At 42.4% G+C, this 24,646-nt stretch overlaps 1 protein-coding gene across 1 annotated transcript; it reads left to right on the forward strand.

Moving 5' to 3' along the window:
* Positions 1-757: 757 nt before the first annotated feature.
* On the forward strand, positions 758-24,446 carry LOC122552258 (retinol dehydrogenase 8-like). The gene is made up of 6 exons (XM_043694946.2): positions 758-884; positions 10,154-10,315; positions 16,344-16,523; positions 19,407-19,500; positions 20,149-20,332; positions 23,830-24,446. The coding sequence occupies exons 1-6, from the start codon at positions 779-781 to the stop codon at positions 24,055-24,057; spliced, it is 954 nt and encodes a 317-aa protein (XP_043550881.2). The 5' UTR covers positions 758-778; the 3' UTR covers positions 24,058-24,446.
* The last annotated feature ends 200 nt before the right edge of the window (positions 24,447-24,646 follow it).

The following is a 24,646-nucleotide window of genomic DNA, read 5'->3' on the forward strand; positions in this document are numbered from 1 at the left end:
GTTCTCCCAGCTCCCTGCCTGTCCCTCCTGATGCTGCCTGCCTTGCTGTGTTCTTCCAGCTCTCTGCCTGTCTACTTCGGAAATGTATTTGAGACAGGTTCAGTTGAGGCATTCAAGAGGGCATTGGATGATTATTTAAATCGGAAAGGTATGCAGGGATTTGGGAAGAAAGCAAGTGATACGCATTGGTTAACATTGTTCAATTGAAGAATCAGTGCAGGCACGATGGGCCAAATGGCCTCTTTCTGTGCTGCAGCAATTCAGTGATTGTATTTCTTACAGTGCAGGACATAATCAGCGTTGGGTAACTGCATGGATGTAATTGAGTTTCTCCTTCAAACTCAAGCCATTTATCCTTTTGTTTTGCTATTCCACTACAAATTTTCACATCCGTATTCACATTTGAACTTGCCTGTTTTAAACACATATATTAAGAGATGTTTTACAGAAATTCATCTGCACACAAAGACTTACTTGAAAAATAAAATTATTGACCATTAATTTTTAGAAATTACATACACAAAAGAATATTTCACTATTTTATACTTATGATGTCCATTATAGTTCCAAATTTTATCTCATACTCTGTGAATCACACAAAAATGTCTTCATGATGCTCCAGCTCATACTATTGGGATATATGTACAACACTGGAGCATAAGGTTTCACAAGGTTTATCAAGAGAGACCTGATCCAGTCATGTGACTGATTTACTTTTATCTAAGTATTAATCCTCTTCAAATTCTCTCTCCGACTCTCCATCAGAAGGAAAAAAAGCATGGCAAACGACAGGCAAAAGGTGGTCCTGATTACAGGATGCTCCTCTGGAATTGGTTTGAAGCTTGCTATTCATCTTGCAAACGATACCAAGGAACAGTTTTATGGTAGGTGTTCTGTTTACTAGGTGCTGACTCAAAGGAAATGATTTAGTAATGCCTGAATACGGGTGCCTCATGTCAATCTTCGCAAGGGAAACTAATGTTAGCCTTACTGTTCATGTCCCAGGGACAAATAAGGACAGAACATTGGTAAGATGGCTGCTTAAGCAAACAGACATTTTTTGAAACCAGAAAAGGTGTAGGAATTACGTCTTAACCGTTTGCCTTAATATATTTTGTGACATCTTTGTTCCATACTGATGTTCCTGAAGCATTAATTGTGATTCATCACAAATGTCTGGTCTAATGCAAGTACAAATCCTACTACAATATAATGAGGAATTTTAATGGAAGTATTTGGATTTGAAAAGAAGGAGTGTAGGAACAGAATTAGTGACTTTTAAACTGTAGGATTATTATATAGAAGCACGTATGGTTCACTCATGTCCCTTTCATGACAATGATCTATTGTTCTTACCTAGTTTAGCTGGCATGTATTTCTAGACCCACAGCAATGCAGTTAACTCTTAATTGACCACATTTTACTCATTGACAGGATATCAGCATTGCTATCTGGGCTAGCATTTATTTCCTATCCCTTACTGCCTCTGATAAGGTAGTGCTGAGCTGCTTTCTTAATCCGTCAGAGTATGGAATGCTGTTAGAAGGGAGCACACAGTTTTGCCCCAACAACAAATAGCCTAGAATAACATTCCATTGTACTCGAGAAGGAAGCTCATTATCCCCTTCTCAGGTGTAATAATTGCCAGTGACACCCACACTCATGGAATGAATCATAAAAAGTGACCAATATTTTCAGAAGCAGCATCTTAAATAAATTTTCTCCTCGTATCACTGGTAAATCTAATGCTGAATTTGAATGTAGGTTTGCTCACTGAGCTAGAAGGTTCGGTTTCAGACGTTTTGTCACCATACTAGGTAACATCATCAGTGAGCCTCTGGAAGCTCACTGAAGATATTACCTAGTATGGTGGTGAAATGTCTGAAACTGAACCTTCCAGCTCAGCGAGCAAACCTACATCCAGAACCTCAACCTGAGCTACAAATCTTCTCTAAACTCGCTAATTCTGAATTTAATTGCAACAATTCATAATCTAGATTAGATTGCAAATTGTTACAAATATAGGAATGTTGGGATAGCATATTGGTTTTAATGTACTATCTAAACTTCTTTGCTTAATTGGTGCCGTCTAAAGACTTCTAGGTAAATAGGGCAGCACAGTGGCTCAGTAGTTAGCACTGCTGCCTCACAGCAACAGGGACCCGGGTTCAATTCCAACCTCAGGTGACTGTCTGTGTGGAGTTTGCACCATCTCCCCGTGTCTGCATGGGTGTCCTCTGGGTGCTCCAGTTTCCTCCCACAAGCCAAAGATGTGCAAGTCAGGTGAATTGGCCATGCTAAATTGTCCATAATGTTAGGTGCATTAGTCAGAAGGAGTTAGATCTGGGTGGGTTACTCTTCGGAGGATCGGTGTGGACTGGTTGGGCCAAAGGGCCTGTTTCCACACTGTAGGGAATCTAATCTATTATTCTCTTCATAAAGGCACACGTCTTTGCACATTCATGTTCAGAACATTATTATATGAAAAAGTGCCAAAGGATTTGAATGGTCACTTTTGTGAATAAAACTATAATTTTACATTTTAATTGCTATCAGTTTCTTAGTTGAAACTGATATTCCATTTCTATTTCATTTTCTGAACTTATTTGAAAAATTTACAATGCTTGCTGATGACCATGATACAGCTCATGAGTAACCTGAGCAGTGAAAAGACTTCCATTTTTTGTTGTTGTTGTCAGGAATTTGTAAAATGATTCCTACCTAAGTCAAAAACTGAGCCTGTGATGCTTATCTGCTCACCTACTCCATTCTGTAAGGCTAGTATTTGTGTAATCTCTGTGAAACAGACAGGCAATCACAAGCATTTTTACACATAGTGATAAATTGCAATACACAGACACATTACACCTTCAAATAATATGGAATTTAAAAAGGTACACATTGCCATTGAGCTGAACTCTTAAAGCAATTAAAATTCTACTCTGATTCATTTGAATATATCAGCAACGACAATTACCTGACACAAAGATTTTATCATAAAAGAATATATTCTGTAAATTAGATTTTGAAGTATACAACTGCATATAGTCAGAACAGCGTGAAAATAATTTTCAACTTCCAACACCTGATAGTGAGTTTTTAAGAAGATTTGTAGCTCAGGTTGAGGTTCTGGACGTAGGTGTGCTCGCTATGAGCTGGAAGGTTCATTTTTTCATCCAGAGGCTCACTGAAGATGTTACCTACTATGGTGATGAAACATCTGAAAATGAACCTTCCAGCTCAGCGAGCAAACCTACCTCCAGATCCAACACCTGACTTTACACTCTTCAGACTTTCCAGAGATTAATATGGTTTTAAAAGGACAAACAGTGATCTAAAATGACAGTCACAATCACCTGACTACAGTTTGAGGCACACTCAGGAAACCAACAAAGAATGAACAAACCCATCTGAACTGAAATGACTACATTATCTAAAGATATTGAACCCAACCTTCAACAAACTGGCACCTCCCATTTCAATTTGCATGCGCTCGGGTACACATTGGATGTGAAGGTTTGCCTGCAGATTATCCAACTTGCATGTAAAGACATAGACACTGTTCTCTGTGACCAGTGACCTGCCTGGTGCTTGGGTTCAGGATATCTCTTCTGGGCTGCAGAGGAACTTGGAGTGAGAGGGTAAAGATCCAGTGGTCATGGCCCACGCAAGTATCAATGACATCGATAAAACTCGGCAGAGGTTCTGCTAAGCGAGTATGAGCAGCTAAAGTGAAACTAAGAAGCAGAGCCAAAAGGTAATTATCTCTGGATTACTACCTGAGCCATGAGCTAATTGGCACAGGGTCAGTAAGATTAAGCAGGGAAATATGTGGCTCAAAGATTGATGTGGGAGGAATGAGTTTGAATTCATCAGACATTGGATGTGATCCACAGGGCAGCATGAATGGCTCAGTGGTTAGCACTGCTGCCTCACAGTGGCAGGGACCCGGGTTCGAGTCCAGCCTCGGGTGACTGTGTGGAGTTTGCATGTTCTCCCCGGGTCTGCATGGGTTTCCCCCGGGTGCTCCAGTTTCCTCCCACAATCCAAAGATGTGCAAGTTAGGGTGGATTGGCCGTGCTAAATTGCCCTTAGTGTTCAGGGACGTGTAGGTTAGGTGCATTAGTCAGGGGTAAACAGAGGGTACGGGAATGGGTCTGGGTGGTTTACTTTTCAGAGGGTCGGTGTGGATTTGTTAGGCCAAAGGGCTGGTTTCCACACTGCAGGGATTCTAATTCTAAAGAACATTGGCACCAGTACTGGGGAAGAAGGGGCCTGTCCCAATGGGACAGTCTTCATTCGAACCATGCTGGGACTGGAGTCCACGCGAATCACAAAACTAGGGCTGTAGACAGGGTTTTGAACTAAATGGGGGCTGGGTTCAATTATAGGGACAGAGGGCAAAAGTGGACATTGAGCTGCTGGAAAACGATGTTGGTGAGATAACAGTGGGGAACAAGGAAATGGCTGAGGACCTGAATAATTACTTTGTGTCAGTCTTCACGATGGAAGGCACAAGTAATATCCCAGAAACTTCAGAGAGTAAGGGGGCAGAGCTGAGTATATTGGCCATCACAAGAAGAAGGTGCTGGAAAGACTGAATGGCGTGAATGTGGATAAATCAGATGGACTACATCCCAGTGTTCTAAGGGAGATAGCTGAAGAGAGAGTGGCGGCGTTAGTGGTGATCTTTCAGGAATCGCTAGAATCAGGAAGGGTCCCAGAGGATTGGAAAATTGCTAAAGTGACACACCTGTTTAAAAAGGGAGTAAGGCAAAAGACAGAAAATTACTAATTAGCTTAACCTCAGTCGTGGGTAAGATCCTGGAATCCATTGTGAAGGATGAGATTTCTGAATACTTGGAGGTGTATGGCAAAATAGGGCAAAGTCAGCATGGTTTCATCAAGGGGAGGTCATGCCTGACAAATCTGCTAGAATTCTTTGAGGAAGTAACAAGCAGGTTAGACCAAGGAGAGCCAATGGATGTTGTCTACCTGGACTTCAAGAAGGCCTTTAACAAGCGGCCGCACAGGAGGCTACTGAGTAAGATAAGGGCCCATGGTGTTAGAGACAAGGTGCTAGCCTGGATAGAAGCTTGGCTGTCTGGCAGAAAGCAGAGAGTGGGGATAAAAGGGTCCTTCTCAGTATGGCAGCCAGTGACAAGTGGTGTTCTGCAAGGCTCAGTGTTGGGACCACAACTTTTCATTTTATACATTAACAATCTAGATGAAGGAACTTGAGGGCGTTCTGGCTAAGTTTGCAAATGATACAAAGATTGGTAGAGGGACAGGTGGCATTAAGGAGGCAGAGAGGCTGCAGAAGGATTTGGACAGGTTAGGAGAGTGGGCAAAGAAGTGGCAGATGGAGTACAATGTGGGAAAATATGAGGTCATGTACTTTGGTCGGAAGAATAGAGACATGGACTATTTTCTAAATGAGGAGAAAATTCAGAAGTCTGAAGTGCAAAGAGACTTGGGGTTTCTAGTCCAGGATTCTCTCAAGATAAACTTGTAGGCTGAGTCAGTAGTTAGGAAGGCAAATGCACTGATGGTATTTAGTTTGAGAGGGCTTGACTATAAAAGCAGGGATGTACTTCTGAGGCTCTATAAGGCCATATTTGGAGTATTGTGCGCAGTTTTGGGCCCCGTATCTCAGGAACAATATATTGGAGCGTGTTCAGAGGAGGTTCACGAGAATGGTCCCAGGAATGTAAAGCTTAACACATCAGGAACGTTTGAGGACTTGGGATGAGGGAGGATCTGATTGAAACATACAGAACCCTGAATGGCCTGGACAGAGTGGACATTGGGACGATGTTTCCATTGGTAGGAGCAACTAGAACCCTAGGACACAACCTCACAGTAAAGGGAAGACCTTTTAGAACAGAAATAAGGAGAAACTTCTTCAGCCAGAGAGTGATGAATCTATGGAATTCATTGCCACAGAAGGCCGTGGAAGCCAGGCCACTGAGTATATTTAAGACTGAGATAGATAGGTTCTTGAGTATCAAGGGGATCAAGGGTTACAGGGAGAAAGTAGGAGAAGAAGGTTGTGAAACATATCACTCTCTGCTCATTCCTGAAGAAGGGCATGTGCCCGAAACGTCGAATCTCCTGTTCCCTAGATGCTGTCTGACCTGCTGTGCTGTTCCAGCAATAAAGTTTCAGCTGTGAAACATATCAGCCATGATTCAATGGTGCAGCAGACGGAATGGGCTGAATAGCCTAATTTGTTGCTCTATAAAGGGCCTGGTGAAAAAGCAAATTGAAGAAGCAACCATTCACTGACAATTCAAAGATATCTGCAGAATGCACTAATGCTGAGGATAGGAGTTAACCATAAAACAATTGTGGTCTCAGTTTATAACCTAACATTTTAAGAATTCTAAGGACTCTCAAACTGTGTAGCTTTTATTCTTCCAGTCTGTACAAGACAATCTCTCTCACTTCTTTTAAAATGTTATAGCTGCTTTTGTATGTTTGTTGTTACTTTTCATCATTTTTCTTGGGCTAGTGAGTAATAAAACTCCTCTTTCTTTCACTCCAGGTGCTTTTATCATTGGCTTTTTTAATTTTGACGAATCCTAGATTTTCACTGAGGTGTGAGATACTTGCTTGCTAACTCAAATTTAAAGAAGTTTGCTACACCTAGCCAAGATGGTTAAAAAGAGGTCAAACTTGCACTGGTCCTAATATTTTCAGTAAACTTTTTATCATTATTTTTGAACCTTTTTTCATGTCAATAAAGTTTCTGGACAGGTACAGATACATTTACTGTTAAAAAAACATCATTTATATCATTGTCTAAAAAAGTTGTGATCTGGTAATGACACTGATTTCTACTGGACCTACCTCGTAAATTTCTGCCTTCTTTATCTATCAGTTAACATTCCACATAACTGCAAAATTATTGCTTTGTTAATTAGCAAAGTTTTACTGTAATTCAAACTGCCTCGTTCATTTCAAATGTACAATATAGTCATTGCAAACATGAAACTAAGAACTAATTATCGCAAGAGGATTTGTCTGTGTGGGTTACTCTTCGGAGGGGCCGAAGGGTACTGGTTGGGCCGAAGGGCCTGTTTCCACACTGTAGGGAAACTAATCTAATCTAATCTTTTACAGAAGCATATGCTGCTCTTGCACTGAAGGCAAATCTTTTGATTGTGATTAATGTACAGGAAACCCCCAACCCTAGAATTAAGACTGACTGGTGAGTTGCAGAGTCACAGACTGTGATGCTGGAAAAGCACAGCCAGTCCGACAGCATCCAAGGAACAGGAAAATCGACATTTTGAGCATAAGTCCTTCATCAGGAATGAGGTTTATGATGAAGGGCTTATGCCCGAAATGTTGATTCTCCTGCTCCTCAGATGCTGCCTGACCTGCTGGGCTTTTCTAGCATCACACTCTCGACTCTGATCTCCAGCATCTGCAGTCCTCGCTTTCTCCTGGTGAGCTGCAGAGAACCATATAAACATAAACTTGAGATAATAGCCATCCAGTTCACCTGCATCAGGGATAAAAGATCTGACCTTACATTTCATTTCTCATACAACCTTAATGATATTCTTACCACTATGGGATATAGCAGCTAAACAATTCATAACATTCTAAAACAAGCCCACATTCAAAATTAAACATTGAAGACAAACTAAATTCATCCTATCTCCCTAAGTTAGTAGATTATTTAAGAATTTCGGGATTCACAAGCATATCTTTGCATAATTCTAATCCATTCTTACTTGGGTTGTACTCCCAAGTTTCATTGAAATCCTTCAGTGACTGAGGTAAATGTAACCTTTAAACTGTCAACAAATGGAGGGAAATATCAACGTTCCTGCCTGACCAGCTTAATGTACTCTTAATTCACATTTTGTAACTTTAAAGTAAACATGAACATGAGCATTTAAGGCCCTTGTTGTAAACAGAAATGCAATACTATAACTGAGCATATTTTAATGAAAAACATACAACAGCTCAATCCAAAGTTCTTCTCCTCATTCTGTGTTTTTAAAAGAGATTAGTACTATTTGTGGGCTGAATTTTTATACCCCATGCCAGGGGTGGCCTAGCAGGGCAAATGACGGGGGACATCAGACACAAAGGTAGGGGCAAGGTGCTAGTTGTCTACACCCCTCCCTTGGTGTTTCAGCAGCAGAGAAGACAGGAGGCAGAGGGGTGGGGAATGTGTGGATATGTCAGGCGTCCCACTAGCCTCTGGGCGAATTGAGACCCTAAGTGACAAATTATGGCTTCCTTTAAGTGGGGTGGCACAGTGGCTAGCATGGCTGCCTCACAGCGCCAGGGACCAGGGTTCAATCCCTGCCTCGGGCGACTGTGTGGAGTTTTCATGTTCTCCCTGTGTCTGCGTGGGCTTCCTCTAACAATCCAAAGATGTGCAAGTCAGGTGAATTGGCCATGCTAAATTGCCCATAGTGTTAGGTGCATTAGTCAGGGCTAAATATAGGGTAGGGGAAATAATGGGTCTGGGTGGGTAACTCTTCGATGGGTCAGTTTGGGCTGAAGGGCCTATTCCCATACTGTAGGGAATCCAAGCTAATCCTGTTATCTTGCCCAGTGGTGAACAGCTCTGCGACCTGTGGCGAGATCACCAGAGTGTGTGGATTTGGTGGGGATCTGGAAAGGGAGTGTTCACACTGGCTCACTCCTTGTTGCTTCCCAATGACCACACTCCTCACATGTTGACTAGGCCAGCTGGATAAAAGTGAGGGAGAAAGGAATGGATGGATACTCCGATATTGGGAGATGCAGTAGATTAGGAGGTGGCTCACATGAAGCAGAAACACCAGCAATGCCAATTGGGCTGAATGTCCCCTTTGTGCTGTGAAGGCTCTGTAATCTTGCTTAAATATATACATTAAACTACACACAGTAGGCTTGCAGGCAAAATCTCTTTCCAAAGATAATTATAACTGACTGCTAGATCATGTACTGCTTCATAGTTAGACTTGTCACCATAGTGTGTCGTTATTAATATTGAATAAAAGCTACAATTGACATTTGGATCAGGATTATAAACGCTTGTACTGCAGGACTAATTGAATAACGCTATCAAACCAACGTCCTGTGTGGCCACTCAGTTGGGTGTGAAAGCTCCCATGGTTCTATTCAAAAAGGTTAGAGACAAAAAAAAACTGCAGATGATGGAATCGAAAACAGACAGGCAGGAGGCTGGGAGAACACGGCAAGCCAGGCAGCATCAGGGGGGTGGAGAAATCAACGTTTCGGGTGAAACCCTTCTTCAGTCCTGGGAAAAGGAAAGTTCCCCACAGCATCCATTAATACTGTCCCTCAGCTAACATCACAAACAAAACAGAAATTGCTGGAGAAACTCAGCAAGTCCGGCAGCATCTGCAGAGAGAGAACAGAGTTAACGTTTCAAGTCCAGTGATCACGTTCTGAAGGAGGGTCACTGAATTCAAAACATTAACTCTGGTTCTTTCCCCACAGATGCTGTCAGACCTGTTGTTTCTCCAGCATTTTCTGCTTTGTGCATATTTAAATCACCAGCATCCAACAGTTCTTGGTTTTATTTTAGTGCTGAATTCATTACCATGGTTTGTCAAAGGGTAAGCAGGCACAGCTGACCTGGAGTTGGATCTCCTCATTGATTCAGCATTTCAAACAAAAAATGAGGTGGCTACCAAGGTGTGGGAACTGCTCACCATATTTCAGAGTCTTTCTTCCAACGTTTGTGGGTGATGGAATATTTGATTGCCTAGACCGGTTTGATATGAGTTTTGTATTTGGCCCACTCAAGGATGCCATTCTTGTCTGTAGAATTGAAGAGATCAAGAGCTCAGCCATGATCCTATTAAATGGGAGAGCAGGCTGGAGGGGCCAAACAGCCAACTCATAGTCTATGTTTCTTATAGTCTTAAGAGCAGCTTGCAAATGAGGTGCAGAATGGCTTTGAAATCCTCATGGTGTCGCTCATAAATGTTAACCTCACTTGGCTATAAAGTGTTTTAGGACAAGTGATGCACATGAAAAACACTGTAGAAATGCAAACCTTTCTTTCTGATTTGCTGGTGAAATCAAGGTTTGGTTAAGAAGTGCAAGTGAAAAGGTAGATGATAGTGAAATACATGGTTACTTTTTCTTTTATTCATTTTTCTATTCAAAATAGTTATTGCGACCATGAGAAATTTAAACAAGAAAGAACAGCTGGAAGCAGCTGCTGGAGATACTCTGAACAAGACATTACACATCAGGCAGCTTGATGTCTGCAGTGATGAGTCAGTGACAGAATGCCTCAACAGCATTCAAGATAAAAGAGTTGACATACTGGGTAAGAAATTCAATTATAGCATCCTACATTGTAACATATCCAAATGCTTTACTCTCCAATTGCTTCATTAATAAGATCAGCTGGACGTACGTGGAATAGTGCAGGTTAGATGGGCTTCAGATTGGTATGACAGGTCGGTGCAACATCGAGGGCTGAAGGGCCTGTACTGTGCTGTAATGTTCTATGTTCTATCATAGGGTCAGGGTTTTGGAAAATGCTTGTCTATTGAGTTTTGGTGAATTTCTGCAGTGCATCTTATACTTGGTACCACTGCTGCTGAGCACAGTGGTGGAGGGAATGGATTAGATTCCCTATAGTGGAAACAGGCCCTTCAGCCCAACAGGTCCACACCGACCCTCCGAAGAGTAACTCACCTAGACCCATTCCCCTCTCACTAATGCACCTAACACTATGGGCAATTTAGTATGGCCAATTCTCCTGATCTGCACATCTTTGGACAGTGGGAGGAAACCAGAGCACCCGGAGGAAACCCACGCAGACACGGGGAGAATGTGTAAACTCCACACAGACAGCCGCCTGAGGCTGGAATCAAACCTGGGACCCTGGTGCCGTGAGGCAGCAGTGCTAAACACTGAGCCACCATGCGGTGCCAATCAGCTTTGTCCTGGATAGTGTCAAGCTTCATTAAAGGAGCCGCACTCATGGCTAGAGTGAAGGGGGAGAAGCCAAGGGGTTACTTCAATGTTTTAAAGGTACAAAAGCAGCCAGGTTCACATATAGCAGAGGATGGGGTGGATTACAATTTTTGTACAGGGTGGTCTCTAGCTACATGCACCCCTGGGTAGGCAGGGACAGTGTTTGGAATACACAATGTGAAGATGGGACTATGTCTCCACAAGGACTAGGAAGAAGGTGGTCATTCCAACCAATACGGTCATGGACAGATGCACCTGTTGCAGGGAGTTTGGCAAATACAAGGGCAATTATATTTTCCCTCTTTTTGGTTCCTTCGTCACTTACCATAGATTCAATTGAGCAACAATGTCCTTTAGAAAGGAAACCCAATTTGGTCAGTAGTGCAGCTGCTACTCCTGGTCCAATTCTCAATATTGAACAGATTCAGAACCCTTGCCATCCTTGGTGATTCCTTCGAGTTATACTCATCATGGAAGAATTTTTTTTTTGTTATTCATTTACAGGACAGGAACTTTGGGCTGGTTTTTATTGCCAGTCCTTAATTGCACAGAGGACAGTTAAGAGTCAACTGCATTGCCGTGGGTTTGGAGTCACATCATAGAATCCCTACAGTGTAGGGACAGGCCCTTTCACCCAACAAGTCCACACTGACCCTCCAAAGAGTAACCCACCCAGACCCATTCCCCTTCCTCTTCCCCTATATTTACACCTGCCTAATCCACCTAACCTACACATCCCTGAACACTATGGGCAATTTTAGCATGGCCAATTCACCTAACCTGCACATCTTTGGATTGTGGGAGGAAACCAGAGCACCCAGAGGAAACCCACGCAGACACGGGGAGAATGTGCAAACTCCATGCAGACAGCCACTCGAGGCTAAATTGAACCCAGGTCCCTGGCACTGTGAGGCAGCCGTGCTAACCACCTAGCCATCATGCCACCCCACAAACCTGGTAAAAATGGTAATTTCATTTGTGAAAAGGACATTAGGGAACCAGATGGGTTTTTCCAACAATCAACAATGGATTCGTGCTCATCATTAGACTGTTAATACCAGATTTTAATTGAATTTAAATTCCAATGTCTGCTATGGTGGGATTCAAACCCAGGCCCTCAGAGCATTACCTGAGTCTCTGAATTAAGAGTCAAGTGATAATACTAGTAGGCGGTCTCCTTCATCATCAGCTGGGGTGGTACATGCTAATCAGCAAGAGGCTCCCTTGCTCATGTTTGACCTGATGCCATGAGACATCATGGAGTCCAGAGTCAATATTGAAGATTCCTGGGTAACTCCTTCTGGATTGTATACCTCTGTGCCACCTCCGCTGCTAGGTCTATCCCACCTGCAAGCAGTGAGATGTCATGAACTGTAAAGTATGATCCTGAGAGTATGACTGTCAGGCTGTTGCTCGATTAGTCTATGAGATAGCTCCGTAGATGTTGGTAAGAAGGACTTTGCAGGGTAAACATGGCTGAATTTGTTGTCTTTTTTTTGAGACCTTTTCAAAGTTTGATATAACCAGACCATTTGAGAAGGCAATTAAGACTCAACCATATAATAGCTGGAGTCACACAACAGCAAGATCAGGGAAGGACAGCAGTTTTCCTTAATGTAGTGAATCATGTTGGTTTTATCATCAATTCAGACTTTCAGGTTCTCAATTTCAGACTTTTTTTTTGTAAAAGTCAAATTCCATCATCGTGAGATATGGGTCCCCAGATCACTACCAGTGTGGTCTGGATCACTAGGTCCAACGACAATACCACTGTGCCATCGCCTCCCCTTACAGACTGCACAGCCATACAAAGAGGTGAGGCATCCTCAGTGAGTGAGTGTGAAGTGCAGAGTGCAGGAAGGTAGTTCATAGTTTGAGAGGATAAGGTGGCTGTAAGCCTGGTAATTAGCACCAGGGATGTGATACTGAAGTTTACAGTCCACCAACCTTTAGTGAGCTCCACGTGCAGTGGCACTGTTCAACTAAATGAGAGATCACAAAGAGAAAATAGTGCCACTTACCTTTGCAAATGTCAGCACATCATTGGCATGATGCGACGCTGCTTGCCATCCCTTCAGTGGGGGACCAATAGCACTGAGCTGGGCTACTATCCATGCTTGGGCTGATGGCTCTGTCCTTTAGATGCAGCCAGATTGGAAGGTAATGGACCTGGTCCCCATTCTTCCCAGTCCAGCAGGATGTAGAGGACACAATCAGTGAACCAGGCAGCAACCCCCAAATGCTTTGAGGAAGCATTTCTGTTCTCATGACATTTATCATCACAGGCTGATGGAGAAGCTCTGAGCCTGCAGCATCTGAAGTGATGTCCTAATTTCCTTTAAATACACTGCCTTTCAAACTAAAGACAATCCCAGAGGTGCAAGCACAAATGTCCAGCCGACCTGCCACACAATATGCCAAGTAACTCACACACATTGCACCTCCCGAAATAATGCACTGAAAACCAAATGATAGTGCGAGATAACTCACCCCATGTGTTGGCAGATATGAATCCATTCAACACATTCATCACCAGAGGTTAATGCCTGCATGGAAAATTCTGCTTCTTTCTTTAACTTCAGATACCCAGCCAACTCTTTAACAACCTACTTTCTTAGGTCCTGATTTTCTCTGCAAAATTATCTTTGATTAGTTATTCAAACCCCTCAGAGGTATCTAAGATAAGGGACAGGAAGCTACAGGGAATATGAGGAAATATCTTTTCACTCAGAGGGTTTTTGGAATCTGGAACCCACTGCCTGTAAGAGGCAGAGACCCACTTAGCATTGAGGAAGTATTTGGACATGTATTTGCGACTACAAGGCTTGGGGCCTACTGTTGGAAAATGGGATGAGAATACTCTATTGGGTTGCTTTTGGGTTGCACAGACTTGATGGGCTGAACGACCTTTTTTCTGTGCTGTACACCTCTATGATTCTGTAAGATGAAAATCTTCACTCTTTACAAAGTACTGAGCCATTAAAGATATTCCTGTTAATTCCCCAATAAATACAGCAGAAATAACTGCAAAATACCATTCATACAAATTCTGGAAAGCTCCAAAAGACTCTTTTCAAAGCCTAACTCAGATCATTCTTGGCTAAACTCCAATTTCGTGTGATCCGTGTGGAGATCAATGAACAAAAGGAAGCAAAGTGGTCAAATTCACGCAATGAGACAAGGTTTCACGTATAATACATTTTAATGAAAGTGAAATAAATCCACAGAGGTTGGATCCCATCACCAAGTCACCCATTATTGACACATAATTGTCCTTGACTATAGTATTGCCTCATTCAGAGTCAGGCTCCAGAGTGTCAGTAACTTTGAAAGTGTCACCCTTTCGATATGTCAACCAGGGCTCCCTAATTGGACCAAATTAACTGCTCCAATCAGGGACCTCAGATCTTATGATGTCCAGCTGGCTGATCTTGTTACAGTCAGAGCAGAAACAATCAAATCAAACACAAATTAACAGTCAATATAAACTGTACCCTCCACATAAAACAACAAATATAACAAAGATTGATAACATGAATTGACGTTTCGATTCTCCTGCTCCTCGGACGCTGCCTGACCGGCTGTGCTTTTCCAGTCTCGACTCTGATCTCCAGCATCTGCAGTCCTCACTTTCTCCACATGAATCGATTCGGCAGTCACTTGGAAAGATTGAACTCATTTCAACCGAAAAAGCTCTGAACGTTTCTCAGTCAGAAATGCAAACACTTCATTAGTCATTCTCACCTGACAGCAGCTCCCTCCCTCCCAACCCAGGTTTCAAGGGAATCGTCTTCACCAAAAATGTTGACTAATATAAATTCCATCAGTTCCATTCATGGAGTCTTGATGGCATGGATGTTCTCAGAATCATTTTTATCTGAATCATTAGCATTACAGGCTAAGCAAAGACATGCCAGAGAATTCCTAGAGGCCTGGCACTCCAACCACAACACCATAAACAAGCACATAGATCTAGATGCCGTCTATCAACCCCTCAGAAAACGAACAGGAAATGACATCACCACAAACCCCAGGAACCCCATCCAGGAGAAAGATATAAATAGAAAGCAGAAGAAAACAGCTTCGCTTCACTTGGAGGTCGTCACTGATGATGTTACCTAGCCAGGTAATGAAACGTCTGGATATCAAACCTACAGCTCAGCGAGCAAACCTACACCCTAGTATTACTGTTGTGCCAGTCCATTGATCAACTCTTTTAAAATAACTAAAGCAGTAACAATCAACATTTTTAAAAAATCTTCATTCCTACACCCAACCTCTGTGCCCTGCTCGCTGCTCGCTTCAGTATGTGGCTGAGCTAGACCCCAACTGCCTTCAGCCAATTGGCTCACGCCAATGCCATAGACCCATTTGTGCCAAATCCATCACAAGCATGTCCTTTTATTGCAAACCATGGATTCCAATCTCAGAATTTGCCTTGATATTATCGAGATCTTGAACACAATATAAACTGACCCTCCCTATGCAGTATTGAAGAAGGGCTATACGTTTTTTAAGTCACTTGTAGGACATGGATGTTCCTAGCTGGGCCAGCATTTATTGCCAGGCCCTAATTGTGAGCTGCCTTCCTGAATCACTGCAGTCCATACGCTGTGGGTATACCAACATTGCCTATTAGAAAGGGAGTTCCAGGATTTTGACCCAGCAACAGTTAAGGAACGACAATATATTGCCAAGTCAGGATGGTGAGTGGCTTGGAGGAGAACTTGCAAGTAGTGGTGTTCCCATGTATCTGCTGCCCTTGTTCTTCTAGACAGAAGTGGTTGTGTTTGATGTTACTGAACTATGGTGAATTTCTGCAGTGCATCTTGTCGATGGTAGATACTGCTGCTACTGAGTGTCAGTGGTGAAGGGACTGGATTTTTGTTGATGCAGTGTCAACCAAAGAGCTGCTTTGTCCTGGCTGGTTTCGAGCATCTTGAGCGTTTTTGGAGCTACATCCGTCCAGGCAAGCAGGGAATATTCCATCAAACTCCTGACTTGTGCCTTCTGGATGGTGGACAGGCTTTGGGATGTCAGGAGATAAGTTACTCACTGCAGGATTCCTAACGTCTAACCTACTCTTGTAACCATTGTGTTTACATGGCAAGTCCAGTTGAGATAATACACCCCCAGGATATCTTTAGTGGGGGATTCAATGATGGTAATGCCATTGTATGTCAAGGAATGGTGATTAAGTTCTCTATTCTTGGAAATGGTCATTACCTAGCAGTTGTGTGGTGCACATGTGACATCATCTGAAATCATTCAGAGGAACCATTCGTCTGTTTGCTCTAATGGATGTGCATTTACCCTTTATGATAATACTGACCATTTCAAAGCCTTTTTTTATGTCTTATAAATTTGCCCAGTAAATAATGCAGGTATTGGAAAGATTGGCCCAATAGAAAGTCTCAGCATCCAGGAAATGAAGAGTATATTTGACACAAACTTTTTTGGAGCTGTTCGGATGATCAAGGCCGTGCTGCCAGATATGAAGAGGAGAAGGAGTGGGCATATTGTTATGATGAGCAGTGTGATGGGACTACAAGGTACCACAACACCTTCAGTTCAATTCCTAAATAATTTTTATTACATAGTATACTGAATATTCTGAAGAAAATATGGGTTATCTATGCCGATTTTAGTTTCAGAATTAAAATAGCTGTACTCCGTTGCTTTCTGCTATAGCAAAACAACATGCTTTCCGCAAGGTGCTCTTACCTTCTATGTTTCCATATTAGAAATAAACTTTGGTGAGACTTACAATGGTGGTCAAAGTCAAGGTCATTAGGAAATGAATGAGGTGCAGTTGCCAGAGATTAGTGTAAAAACTGAATAAATATTTTGTCCCTTTTTGATTCTCCATGGCATGTGAGCTTCACTGGCTAGGCCAGCATTAATGGCCAATCCCTAATTTTTTTTTAATTCAATTGTGAGACATGGGTGTCGCTGGCTCAGCCAGCACTTACTGTTCATCCCTGGATGACCGTGAGAAGAGTCAGAGTTGTCGAAGATTAGATTAGATTAGATTAGATTAGATTACTTACAGTGTGGAAACAGGCCCTTCGGCTCAACAAGTCCACACCGTCCTGCCGAAGCGTAACCCACCCAGACCCATTCTCCTACATTTACCCCTTCACCTAACACTACGGGCAATTCAGCATGGCCAATTCACCTAACCTGCACATTTTTTGGACTGTGGGAGGAAACCGGAGCACCCGGCGGAAACCCACGCAGACACGGGGAGAACGTGCAAACTCCACACAGAGAGTCGCCTGAGGCAGGAATTGAACCCGGGTCTCTGGCGCTGTGGGGCAGCAGTGCTAACCACTGTGCCACCGTGCCGCCCACAGATGGTAGTGAACTACCTTTTTAAACCACTGTGGTCCAAGTGCTGTGGGGTACACTCACAATGTCCTTAGGGAGTTAGATTAGCTAGATTACTTACAGTGTGGAAACAGGCCCTTCGGCCCAACAAGTCCACACCGACCCGCCAAAGCGCAATCCACCCAGACCCATTCCCCTACATTTACCCCTTCACCTAACACTATGGGCAATTTAACATGGCCAATTCACATAACCTGCACATTTTTGGACTGTGGGAGGAAACCGGAGCACCCGGAGGAAACCTACGCAGACACAGGGAGAATGTGCAAACTCCACACAGTCAGTCACCTGAAGCGGGAATTGAACCCGAGTCTTTGGCGCTGTGAGGCAGCAGTGCTAACCACTGTGCCACCGTGCCACCCACAGTTAGTTCCTGGATTTTAAGCCGGTGACACTAAAGGAACAGTGATACATGTCTAAGTCAGGATGGTGTGTGGGGTTATTGTTTTATTTAGGAATATCAGCCAGAAAATTAATTAGACTCAAAGATCAAAATGTTTAGATCTCCGCGACCTTTCGGCAAGGTGGCTCTCAAATCTACACGAATCTGTTTGCAACCTATACATGTAACTACCTAAACAAAATTTCCCCGGAGAAGATTCAGAGAAGGCATCATTAAGGTCCAATCCCAAATCCTGTATCTTCGTGCTTCCGGGATGAGGGGAGAAAAAGGTATGCCATCAATATTGTGGAAACCAGGGAATCTTGGGGCAATATTATAGAATTGCAACATCTCTGCCTTTCCATGTGCGATCTGAGCATTATCATGTCATCGAAGAATTGTAATACTGTATTTTATTCTTGTGATTATCTTGCAAATCTTTCAATGCCTTGAAATTGTAATTTTAAACGTGTTAACGCATCCTCTGCTCACTTTTATTTCCAAAGTCAGAATACATCGCAAAATAGATCAACTGAGGGTGGACAAGCCCTCTTGGAGCTCCCACATCGATCCTAGTAATTCGAATTAGAATTCCTACAGTGTGGAAACAGGCCCTTCATTCCAACCTGACCCTCCAAAGAGTATCCCTCTCAGACCCATTCCCTCAACCTACATTTAGATTAGATTACTTACAGTGTGGAAACAGACCCTTCATCCCAACCTGACCCTCCGAAGAACAACCCACCCAGACCCATTCCTCTACATTTACCCCTTCACCTAACACTACAGGGCAATTTAGCATGGCCAATTCACCTAACCGGATCATTTTTGGACTGTGGGAGGAAACCAGAGTATCTGAAGGAAACCCACACAGACACGGGGAGAATGTGCAAACTCCACACAGACAGTCACCCGAGATGGGAATTGAACCTGGGTCTCTCGCATGGTGAGGTAGCAATGCTAACCACTGAGCCACCATGACACTCCTAAGTTAGAGCCAACTTAAAGCTAACAATAAAATGATTAGCTGAGCTAAACCCAGTATGACTTTATCAGTAAAGGATTAGAAAAGAAGACTGTCTCACATTAGCCTGGGGAATTATCAATGTCAAACAAGGATGCGGTAGAATTATCAGCATTTTTCTTGTTGATACAGCTGAAGTAAATTATGGCTGAATAGAAACAATATGCTCGGTTGAGGATCTATGTAAACTACTAATAATTAGTCAGCAAATTCTAATGAAGCAAAATAAAAGTGGACCCTTCTAGACTGGGAATTTAATGTTGCAGTATAAATTAGAAACAACAGTGGGATCTAACGAGAGGTAGACTACCTTTAACTATCAGAGTGACAACAGCAATAGGAGAAAAGGACTTAGCTATTAACAAGACAAAATTGGAATCAACATATATAGAATAAAAGATGGCAAAGGACACTAATAGATGACCATCTCCAATAATAGACAATCTATCCATTACCCATGATGTTCAACAGCGTTAGCATCGCTGAATCCCCCACCATCAACATCCTGGGGATTACCACTGACCAGAAACTGAACTTGACTAATCATTTAGGAGCAACAGAAAACTTTAATTGTGGATGCTGGAATATACACAAAAACAAGAATCTAATTCTCAAAACATGATGCTTTCTTTTGCTCAGGTGTTATATTCAATGATGTCTATGCGGCCTCTAAGTTTGCCATGGAAGGATTTTGTGAAAGTCTTGCAGTCCAGCTTCTTAAGTTCAATATATAGTAAGTAAATATATTTACAGGGGTACACCGACAAACCCAGCCTGGTTTGCAACAAGATGAGGGAGTGACCAGGTTAAGGATAGTTATGCACATTTTTATCTTCAAAAGAAAATTCGATGCAGATTAGTCTTGCAGACAGACAGTGAGTTCTGAAATTTGAGACATAAGAGAGAGGCACAATTAAGCCTACACCATCTCTTGGTGCTTACAGGTTTGCTGTTACCCTGGGACATCTCCCATTTGTAGACATTAATCCAGATATAACAGATAAAAGGAACTTAAAGAACAAAAAAATCTAAATACCGTACGAATGAAAGTTTTAAGTCAGTCCAATCAGCGGAATAAGTCTATGAACTATAAACTACTTCCTAATTGAGTTAATGGCATGGATTCTCCTATTAGGGAAGAGTTTGCCCAGTCCCTAACCTCTTCCCATCTCTGCATTTCCAAAATTCCACCATGCAATGCATTTTGACCCCATCATGCTGTATATCTCCTCACAACATCGATGTTTCCTTTCTCTACTGTCAACAGAGCTCTGTATGAAGTAGAGTCCCTAGAGCTCCTTCCCCAATCCCTGGAAACATATGATCTGTTAAAGAACACCCAAATTCTGTATTATCAAATGTATTTTACTGCTCTCTATAGTGTTTCAATGATAGAACCTGGTCCAGTAAACACCGAATTTGAAATGAAGCTCATGGATGAGGTGTCACATTCTACATTCCCAGGAACAGACTCAGAGACAGTCCAGTTTTTTAAAAATGTCTACCTACCTGCTTCACGTGACATTTTTGCTACAATGGGACAGACTCCGGATACAATTGCTGAGGTAAGCTGTTTTGAATTTTTTTTAATAGTTAGTCATTCATGGAATGTAGGTATCATTGTCAAGGCCAGCCTGTATTATCCATCCCCAATTTCCCTTGTACTGAGTGGCTTGCCAGACCATTTCAGAGAGTAGTCACATGGGTAGGTCCAGAGTCACATGGAAGGACACCAAATCTACTTCCCTTCAAGGCATTAGTGAACCACTTGGGTTTTTATGACAATGAACAATAGTCACATAGTTGCCATAGACTTTTAAGTCCAAATAATTATAGAATTCAAATTCAGACTGTGGTGAGATTTGAACCCTAGTCCCAGAACATCTCAGCAAAAGGTTCTGGAATACCAGTCCATTGGAAATACCACTATTGCCCCCACATCCCCTTAAACCATAAACTCAAATTACACAATATAAAAATTACCAAAGACATAATAAGCAAATGGTAGCTTCAAGCTTTCTTGAGACACTCTTCTGCTGGCTATTTCAATATTGGTATTTGTTAATTTATATTAAATGGTTCTCTACTTTCACCACAAATAGAAGAAAACTATGCAACCACTTTATGCAAACATTCCTTCATGGAGGTTGGTTAGCTCAGTTGGTTGGATGGCTGGTTTGCTATGCAGAGTGTCACCAACATTGTGGTTCACTTCCTGCACTGGCAGAGGATACTGTGAGAGACTCTCCTTTTACCTGAGGGTGTATTTGAACATGGACTGTTTCAGTATCTGAATTGGCGCGAATGGGGCTGGACATTGCAAAACCATCCGTGAACTTCCCCAATTCTGTCCTTGTGATGGAGGGAGGATCATTGCTGAAGCAGCTGAAGATGATTTGCCAAAGGACACCACCCTGGGGAACTCCTGCGGAGATATCCTGGAGCTGAGCGGATTGACCTCCAACAACCACAACCATCTTCCTTTGTGTCATGTATGACTCCAAACACTGCAGAGTTTGCTCCCTGATATCCATTGATTCCAGTTTTGCTCGGGCTCTTTGTTGCCACACTCAGTCAAATGCAGCCTTCATGTCAAGGGCTGTCCTTCTCCACTCCCCTCTGGAATTTAGTTTTGACCATATTTGAACCAAGGCTGTAATGACGTCTGGAGCTGAGTGGCCCTGTCACCCTCGGACCATCTCAGACACAGACTGTCTGAAGAGTAACCCACCCAGACCAATTCCCCACCCTAGATTTACCCCTGACTAATGCACTTAACCTACACATTCCTGAACACTATGGGCAATTTAACATGGCCAATTCACCCTAACCTGCACATCTTTGGATTGTGGGAGGAAACCCACACAGACACAAGGAGAACATGCAAACCCCACACAGACAGTCACCTGAGACTGGAATCGAACCCAGGTCCCTGGCGCAGTGAGGTAGCGGTGCTAACCACTGAGCCACCATGCCACCCCACATGGGATGGAAGACCAAGCAGGTGTCATTTAATGTCTGGGCAGCAAATCCCTACTGCCTCAGAGAAACTGGATAAACACATTGATATGCAAGTGATGATCAATGGATGACTTTTGCTTTTCCTTCAGTCATTAGGAACAAGGAGTAGCGTGCATCCATTTTGTACCTGTCCATTCCGTCCCATGAGCTTTCTGCCTCACTGCTTCACTACCTGCCAATGCTTCATCCTGATGTGGTTAAGTGACAGCTTTTTGTTTGTGGAGCAAAAACAGAAAATGCTGGAGGAATTCAGTAAATCTGGCAGCATCTGTGGAGAAAACAAAACAGAGTTAATATTTCGAATCCGGCCTGAGTTGTTTGTCAATGTTTACCACTCAGAGTGGGAGGGGGAAGCAGGTCCCAAGTCTAACTCAGCTAGAACAAGAGTTGAACTTGCATTACTCTGAAGTACATACCAGGCAACTGAGTTAACTGGTCTCTATTCTGCACCTTGACTAAAACTGAAGCAAACACTTACAAAAGATGTATCAAACAAGGGGAAAAAAGGGTCATCTTTGATTCATCTTGCCTCCTGCCTTTGTCATTTCCTTGAGCAAACCCACCCCACCCCCAAAAAGCATTGGTATTCTTCCAATTCGAAACTCTTCAGCCATGATTTTAAATCACTTCACCATTATTCTCTCAGCCGGCCCGAGACCTACTCTCTGGAATAGAACATAGAAAAGTACACCACAGAACAGGCCCTTTGGCCCACGATGTTGTGCCGAGATTTAATCCGAATGTAAAATAAAATAACTTAACCTACCCACTCCTCAACTCACTGCTGTCCATGTGCATGTCCAGCAGTCGCTTAAATGTCCCCAATGACTCTGCTTCCACCACCACCGCTGGCAACGCATTCCATGCATTCACAGCTCTCTGCGTAAAGAACCTACCTCTGACGTCTCCTTTATACCTTCCTCCTAATATCTTCAAACTATGACTTCTCGTACCAGTCGATCCTGCCCTGGGGAAAAGTCTCTGGCTGTTGACTCTATCTATTCCTCTCATTATTTTGTACACCTCGATCAGGTCTCCTCTCTTCCTCCTTCTCTCCAGAGAGAAAAGTCCAAGCTTATTTAACCTTTCATCATAAGGCAAGCCCTCCAGTCCAGGCAGCATCCTGGTAAACCTTCTTTGCACCCTCTCCAAAGCCTCTGAATCTTTCCTACAGTAGGGCGACCAGAACTGGACACAATATTCCAAGTGTGGTCTCACCAGGGACTTGTAGAGCTGCAGCAAAACCTCATGGCTCTTAAACTCGATCCCTCTGTTAATGAAAGCCAAAACACCATATGCTTTCTTAACAACCCTACCCATTTGGATGGTAACTTTGAGGGATCTGTGTACTTGCACACCCAAATCCCTCTGCTCCTCCACACTGCCAAGTATCCTGTCTTTAATCCTTTATTCAGCATTTGAGTTCGACCTTACAAAATGCATCACTTCGCATTTATCCAGGTTGAACTCCATCTGCCATTTCTCAGCCTAGCTCTGCATCCTGTCTATGTCACACTGCAGCCTGCAGTAGCCCTCTATACTATTGATGACACCTCCAACCTTTGTGTCATCTGCAAATTTACTAACCCACCCCTCAAACTCCTCATCCAAGTCATTTATAAAAACTACAAAGAGCAGAAGCCCAAGAACAGAGCCCTGCGGGACCCACTTAACACTGTCCACCAGACAGAATAATCACTAAATAACCTCACTAAATCTCTATAAACCTATTTTAAGACACACTTTAACACCCATATCTTATGATCAAAAGCTTTTGGTCATCTGGCCTAATGTGGACTCCAATTAGATAGTTATCCTATGAACTGTCTTGGATTTTATTTAAATCATGTTAAAGGTGCTACGTAAATGCAAGATGTTATTGTTCACTAATAAATATAGCATTTCAATGTGTAGCAGATGCCAAGACAAATTAAAACTGTTTGCAATATGAAAATTCCCACAAACAAGGATACAAGTGATTTTTTGATATAATTGATCATCAGTTTACAGTTCACCAATTATAATTTTTACTTACCTCAAGGCAACCATCAAAGTGATGAAAATGGAACGGCCAGTATTTCGTTACCAAACCAACATACTTTACACACCACTGACGGCAATGAAGTACGCTGACGACACAGGAAATATGTCGATCCGAACGTTTTACAACTTACTTTTTAATCATGGAACTTGCTTTAAAATAAGCTTAGGCTGCCTCAGAATTGTAACATGCAGCTGGTTCTGCAGTGGAGCTGTTTCACCAAACTGATTGGGATTATGAAGAATTGGCTTTTCTAAGCGCCAATATGTTATTTGCAATATCCATTGCTTTTCAGTACCTAACCATCAGAAAAGTACTCAAAGCAACAAAATTTGCTTTGCAAACAATCTGAAAATCAAACATATGCAGAGAAGACAAGATAGACAATTATAGATAATGAAAGTAATAAAATAATAAAAATAGACAAGACATTACAATTATGTTCAAGTTGTCCTGGACCATGATCCTTCGGTCATGGATTATGACATTAAACAGTTTTCTGCAAAACCTGAAGGACTTTAATTAACATATGTTGTTTTAATACACATTTTCTAAAACTTACAATTACATTTCTTAGCTATTGTAACAATCCAATTACAGCACTAAACATCCATTGATTCGACTGTTAATTTTCATTTTTTTCCTGTGATTTGTTATCACAGTTGGCTGAACTATTCTACAAGAATTAATTATAAAACTATAACTCAAAGAGAAGAGTTTAGATCCACTAGAGATACACTTCAGTTGCACGGGACTGGAACATTACCTACACTTTCAATTAGCTACAAGCAAAAGTAACTCAATTTGTGACTCTTAC

This window comes from Chiloscyllium plagiosum, unplaced genomic scaffold (genome assembly GCF_037043375.1).
Source record: "Chiloscyllium plagiosum isolate Xiang-an unplaced genomic scaffold, Cpla_swu_hap1 HiC_scaffold_45, whole genome shotgun sequence".
Lineage (NCBI taxonomy): Eukaryota > Metazoa > Chordata > Chondrichthyes > Orectolobiformes > Hemiscylliidae > Chiloscyllium > Chiloscyllium plagiosum.

What these genes read in the sequence shown, in the direction of transcription:
- LOC122552258 (XM_043694946.2), top strand. Translation starts at nt 779, where the DNA reads ATGGCAAACGACAGGCAAAAGGTGGTCCTGATTACAGGATGCTCCTCT. An exon ending in TACCAAGGAACAGTTTTATG is followed by an intron (nt 885 to 10,153) that starts GTAGGTGTTCTG and finishes TATTCAAAATAG; the next exon opens with TTATTGCGACCATGAGAAAT. An exon ending in CTTCTTAAGTTCAATATATA is followed by an intron (nt 19,501 to 20,148) that starts GTAAGTAAATAT and finishes TGCTCTCTATAG; the next exon opens with TGTTTCAATGATAGAACCTG.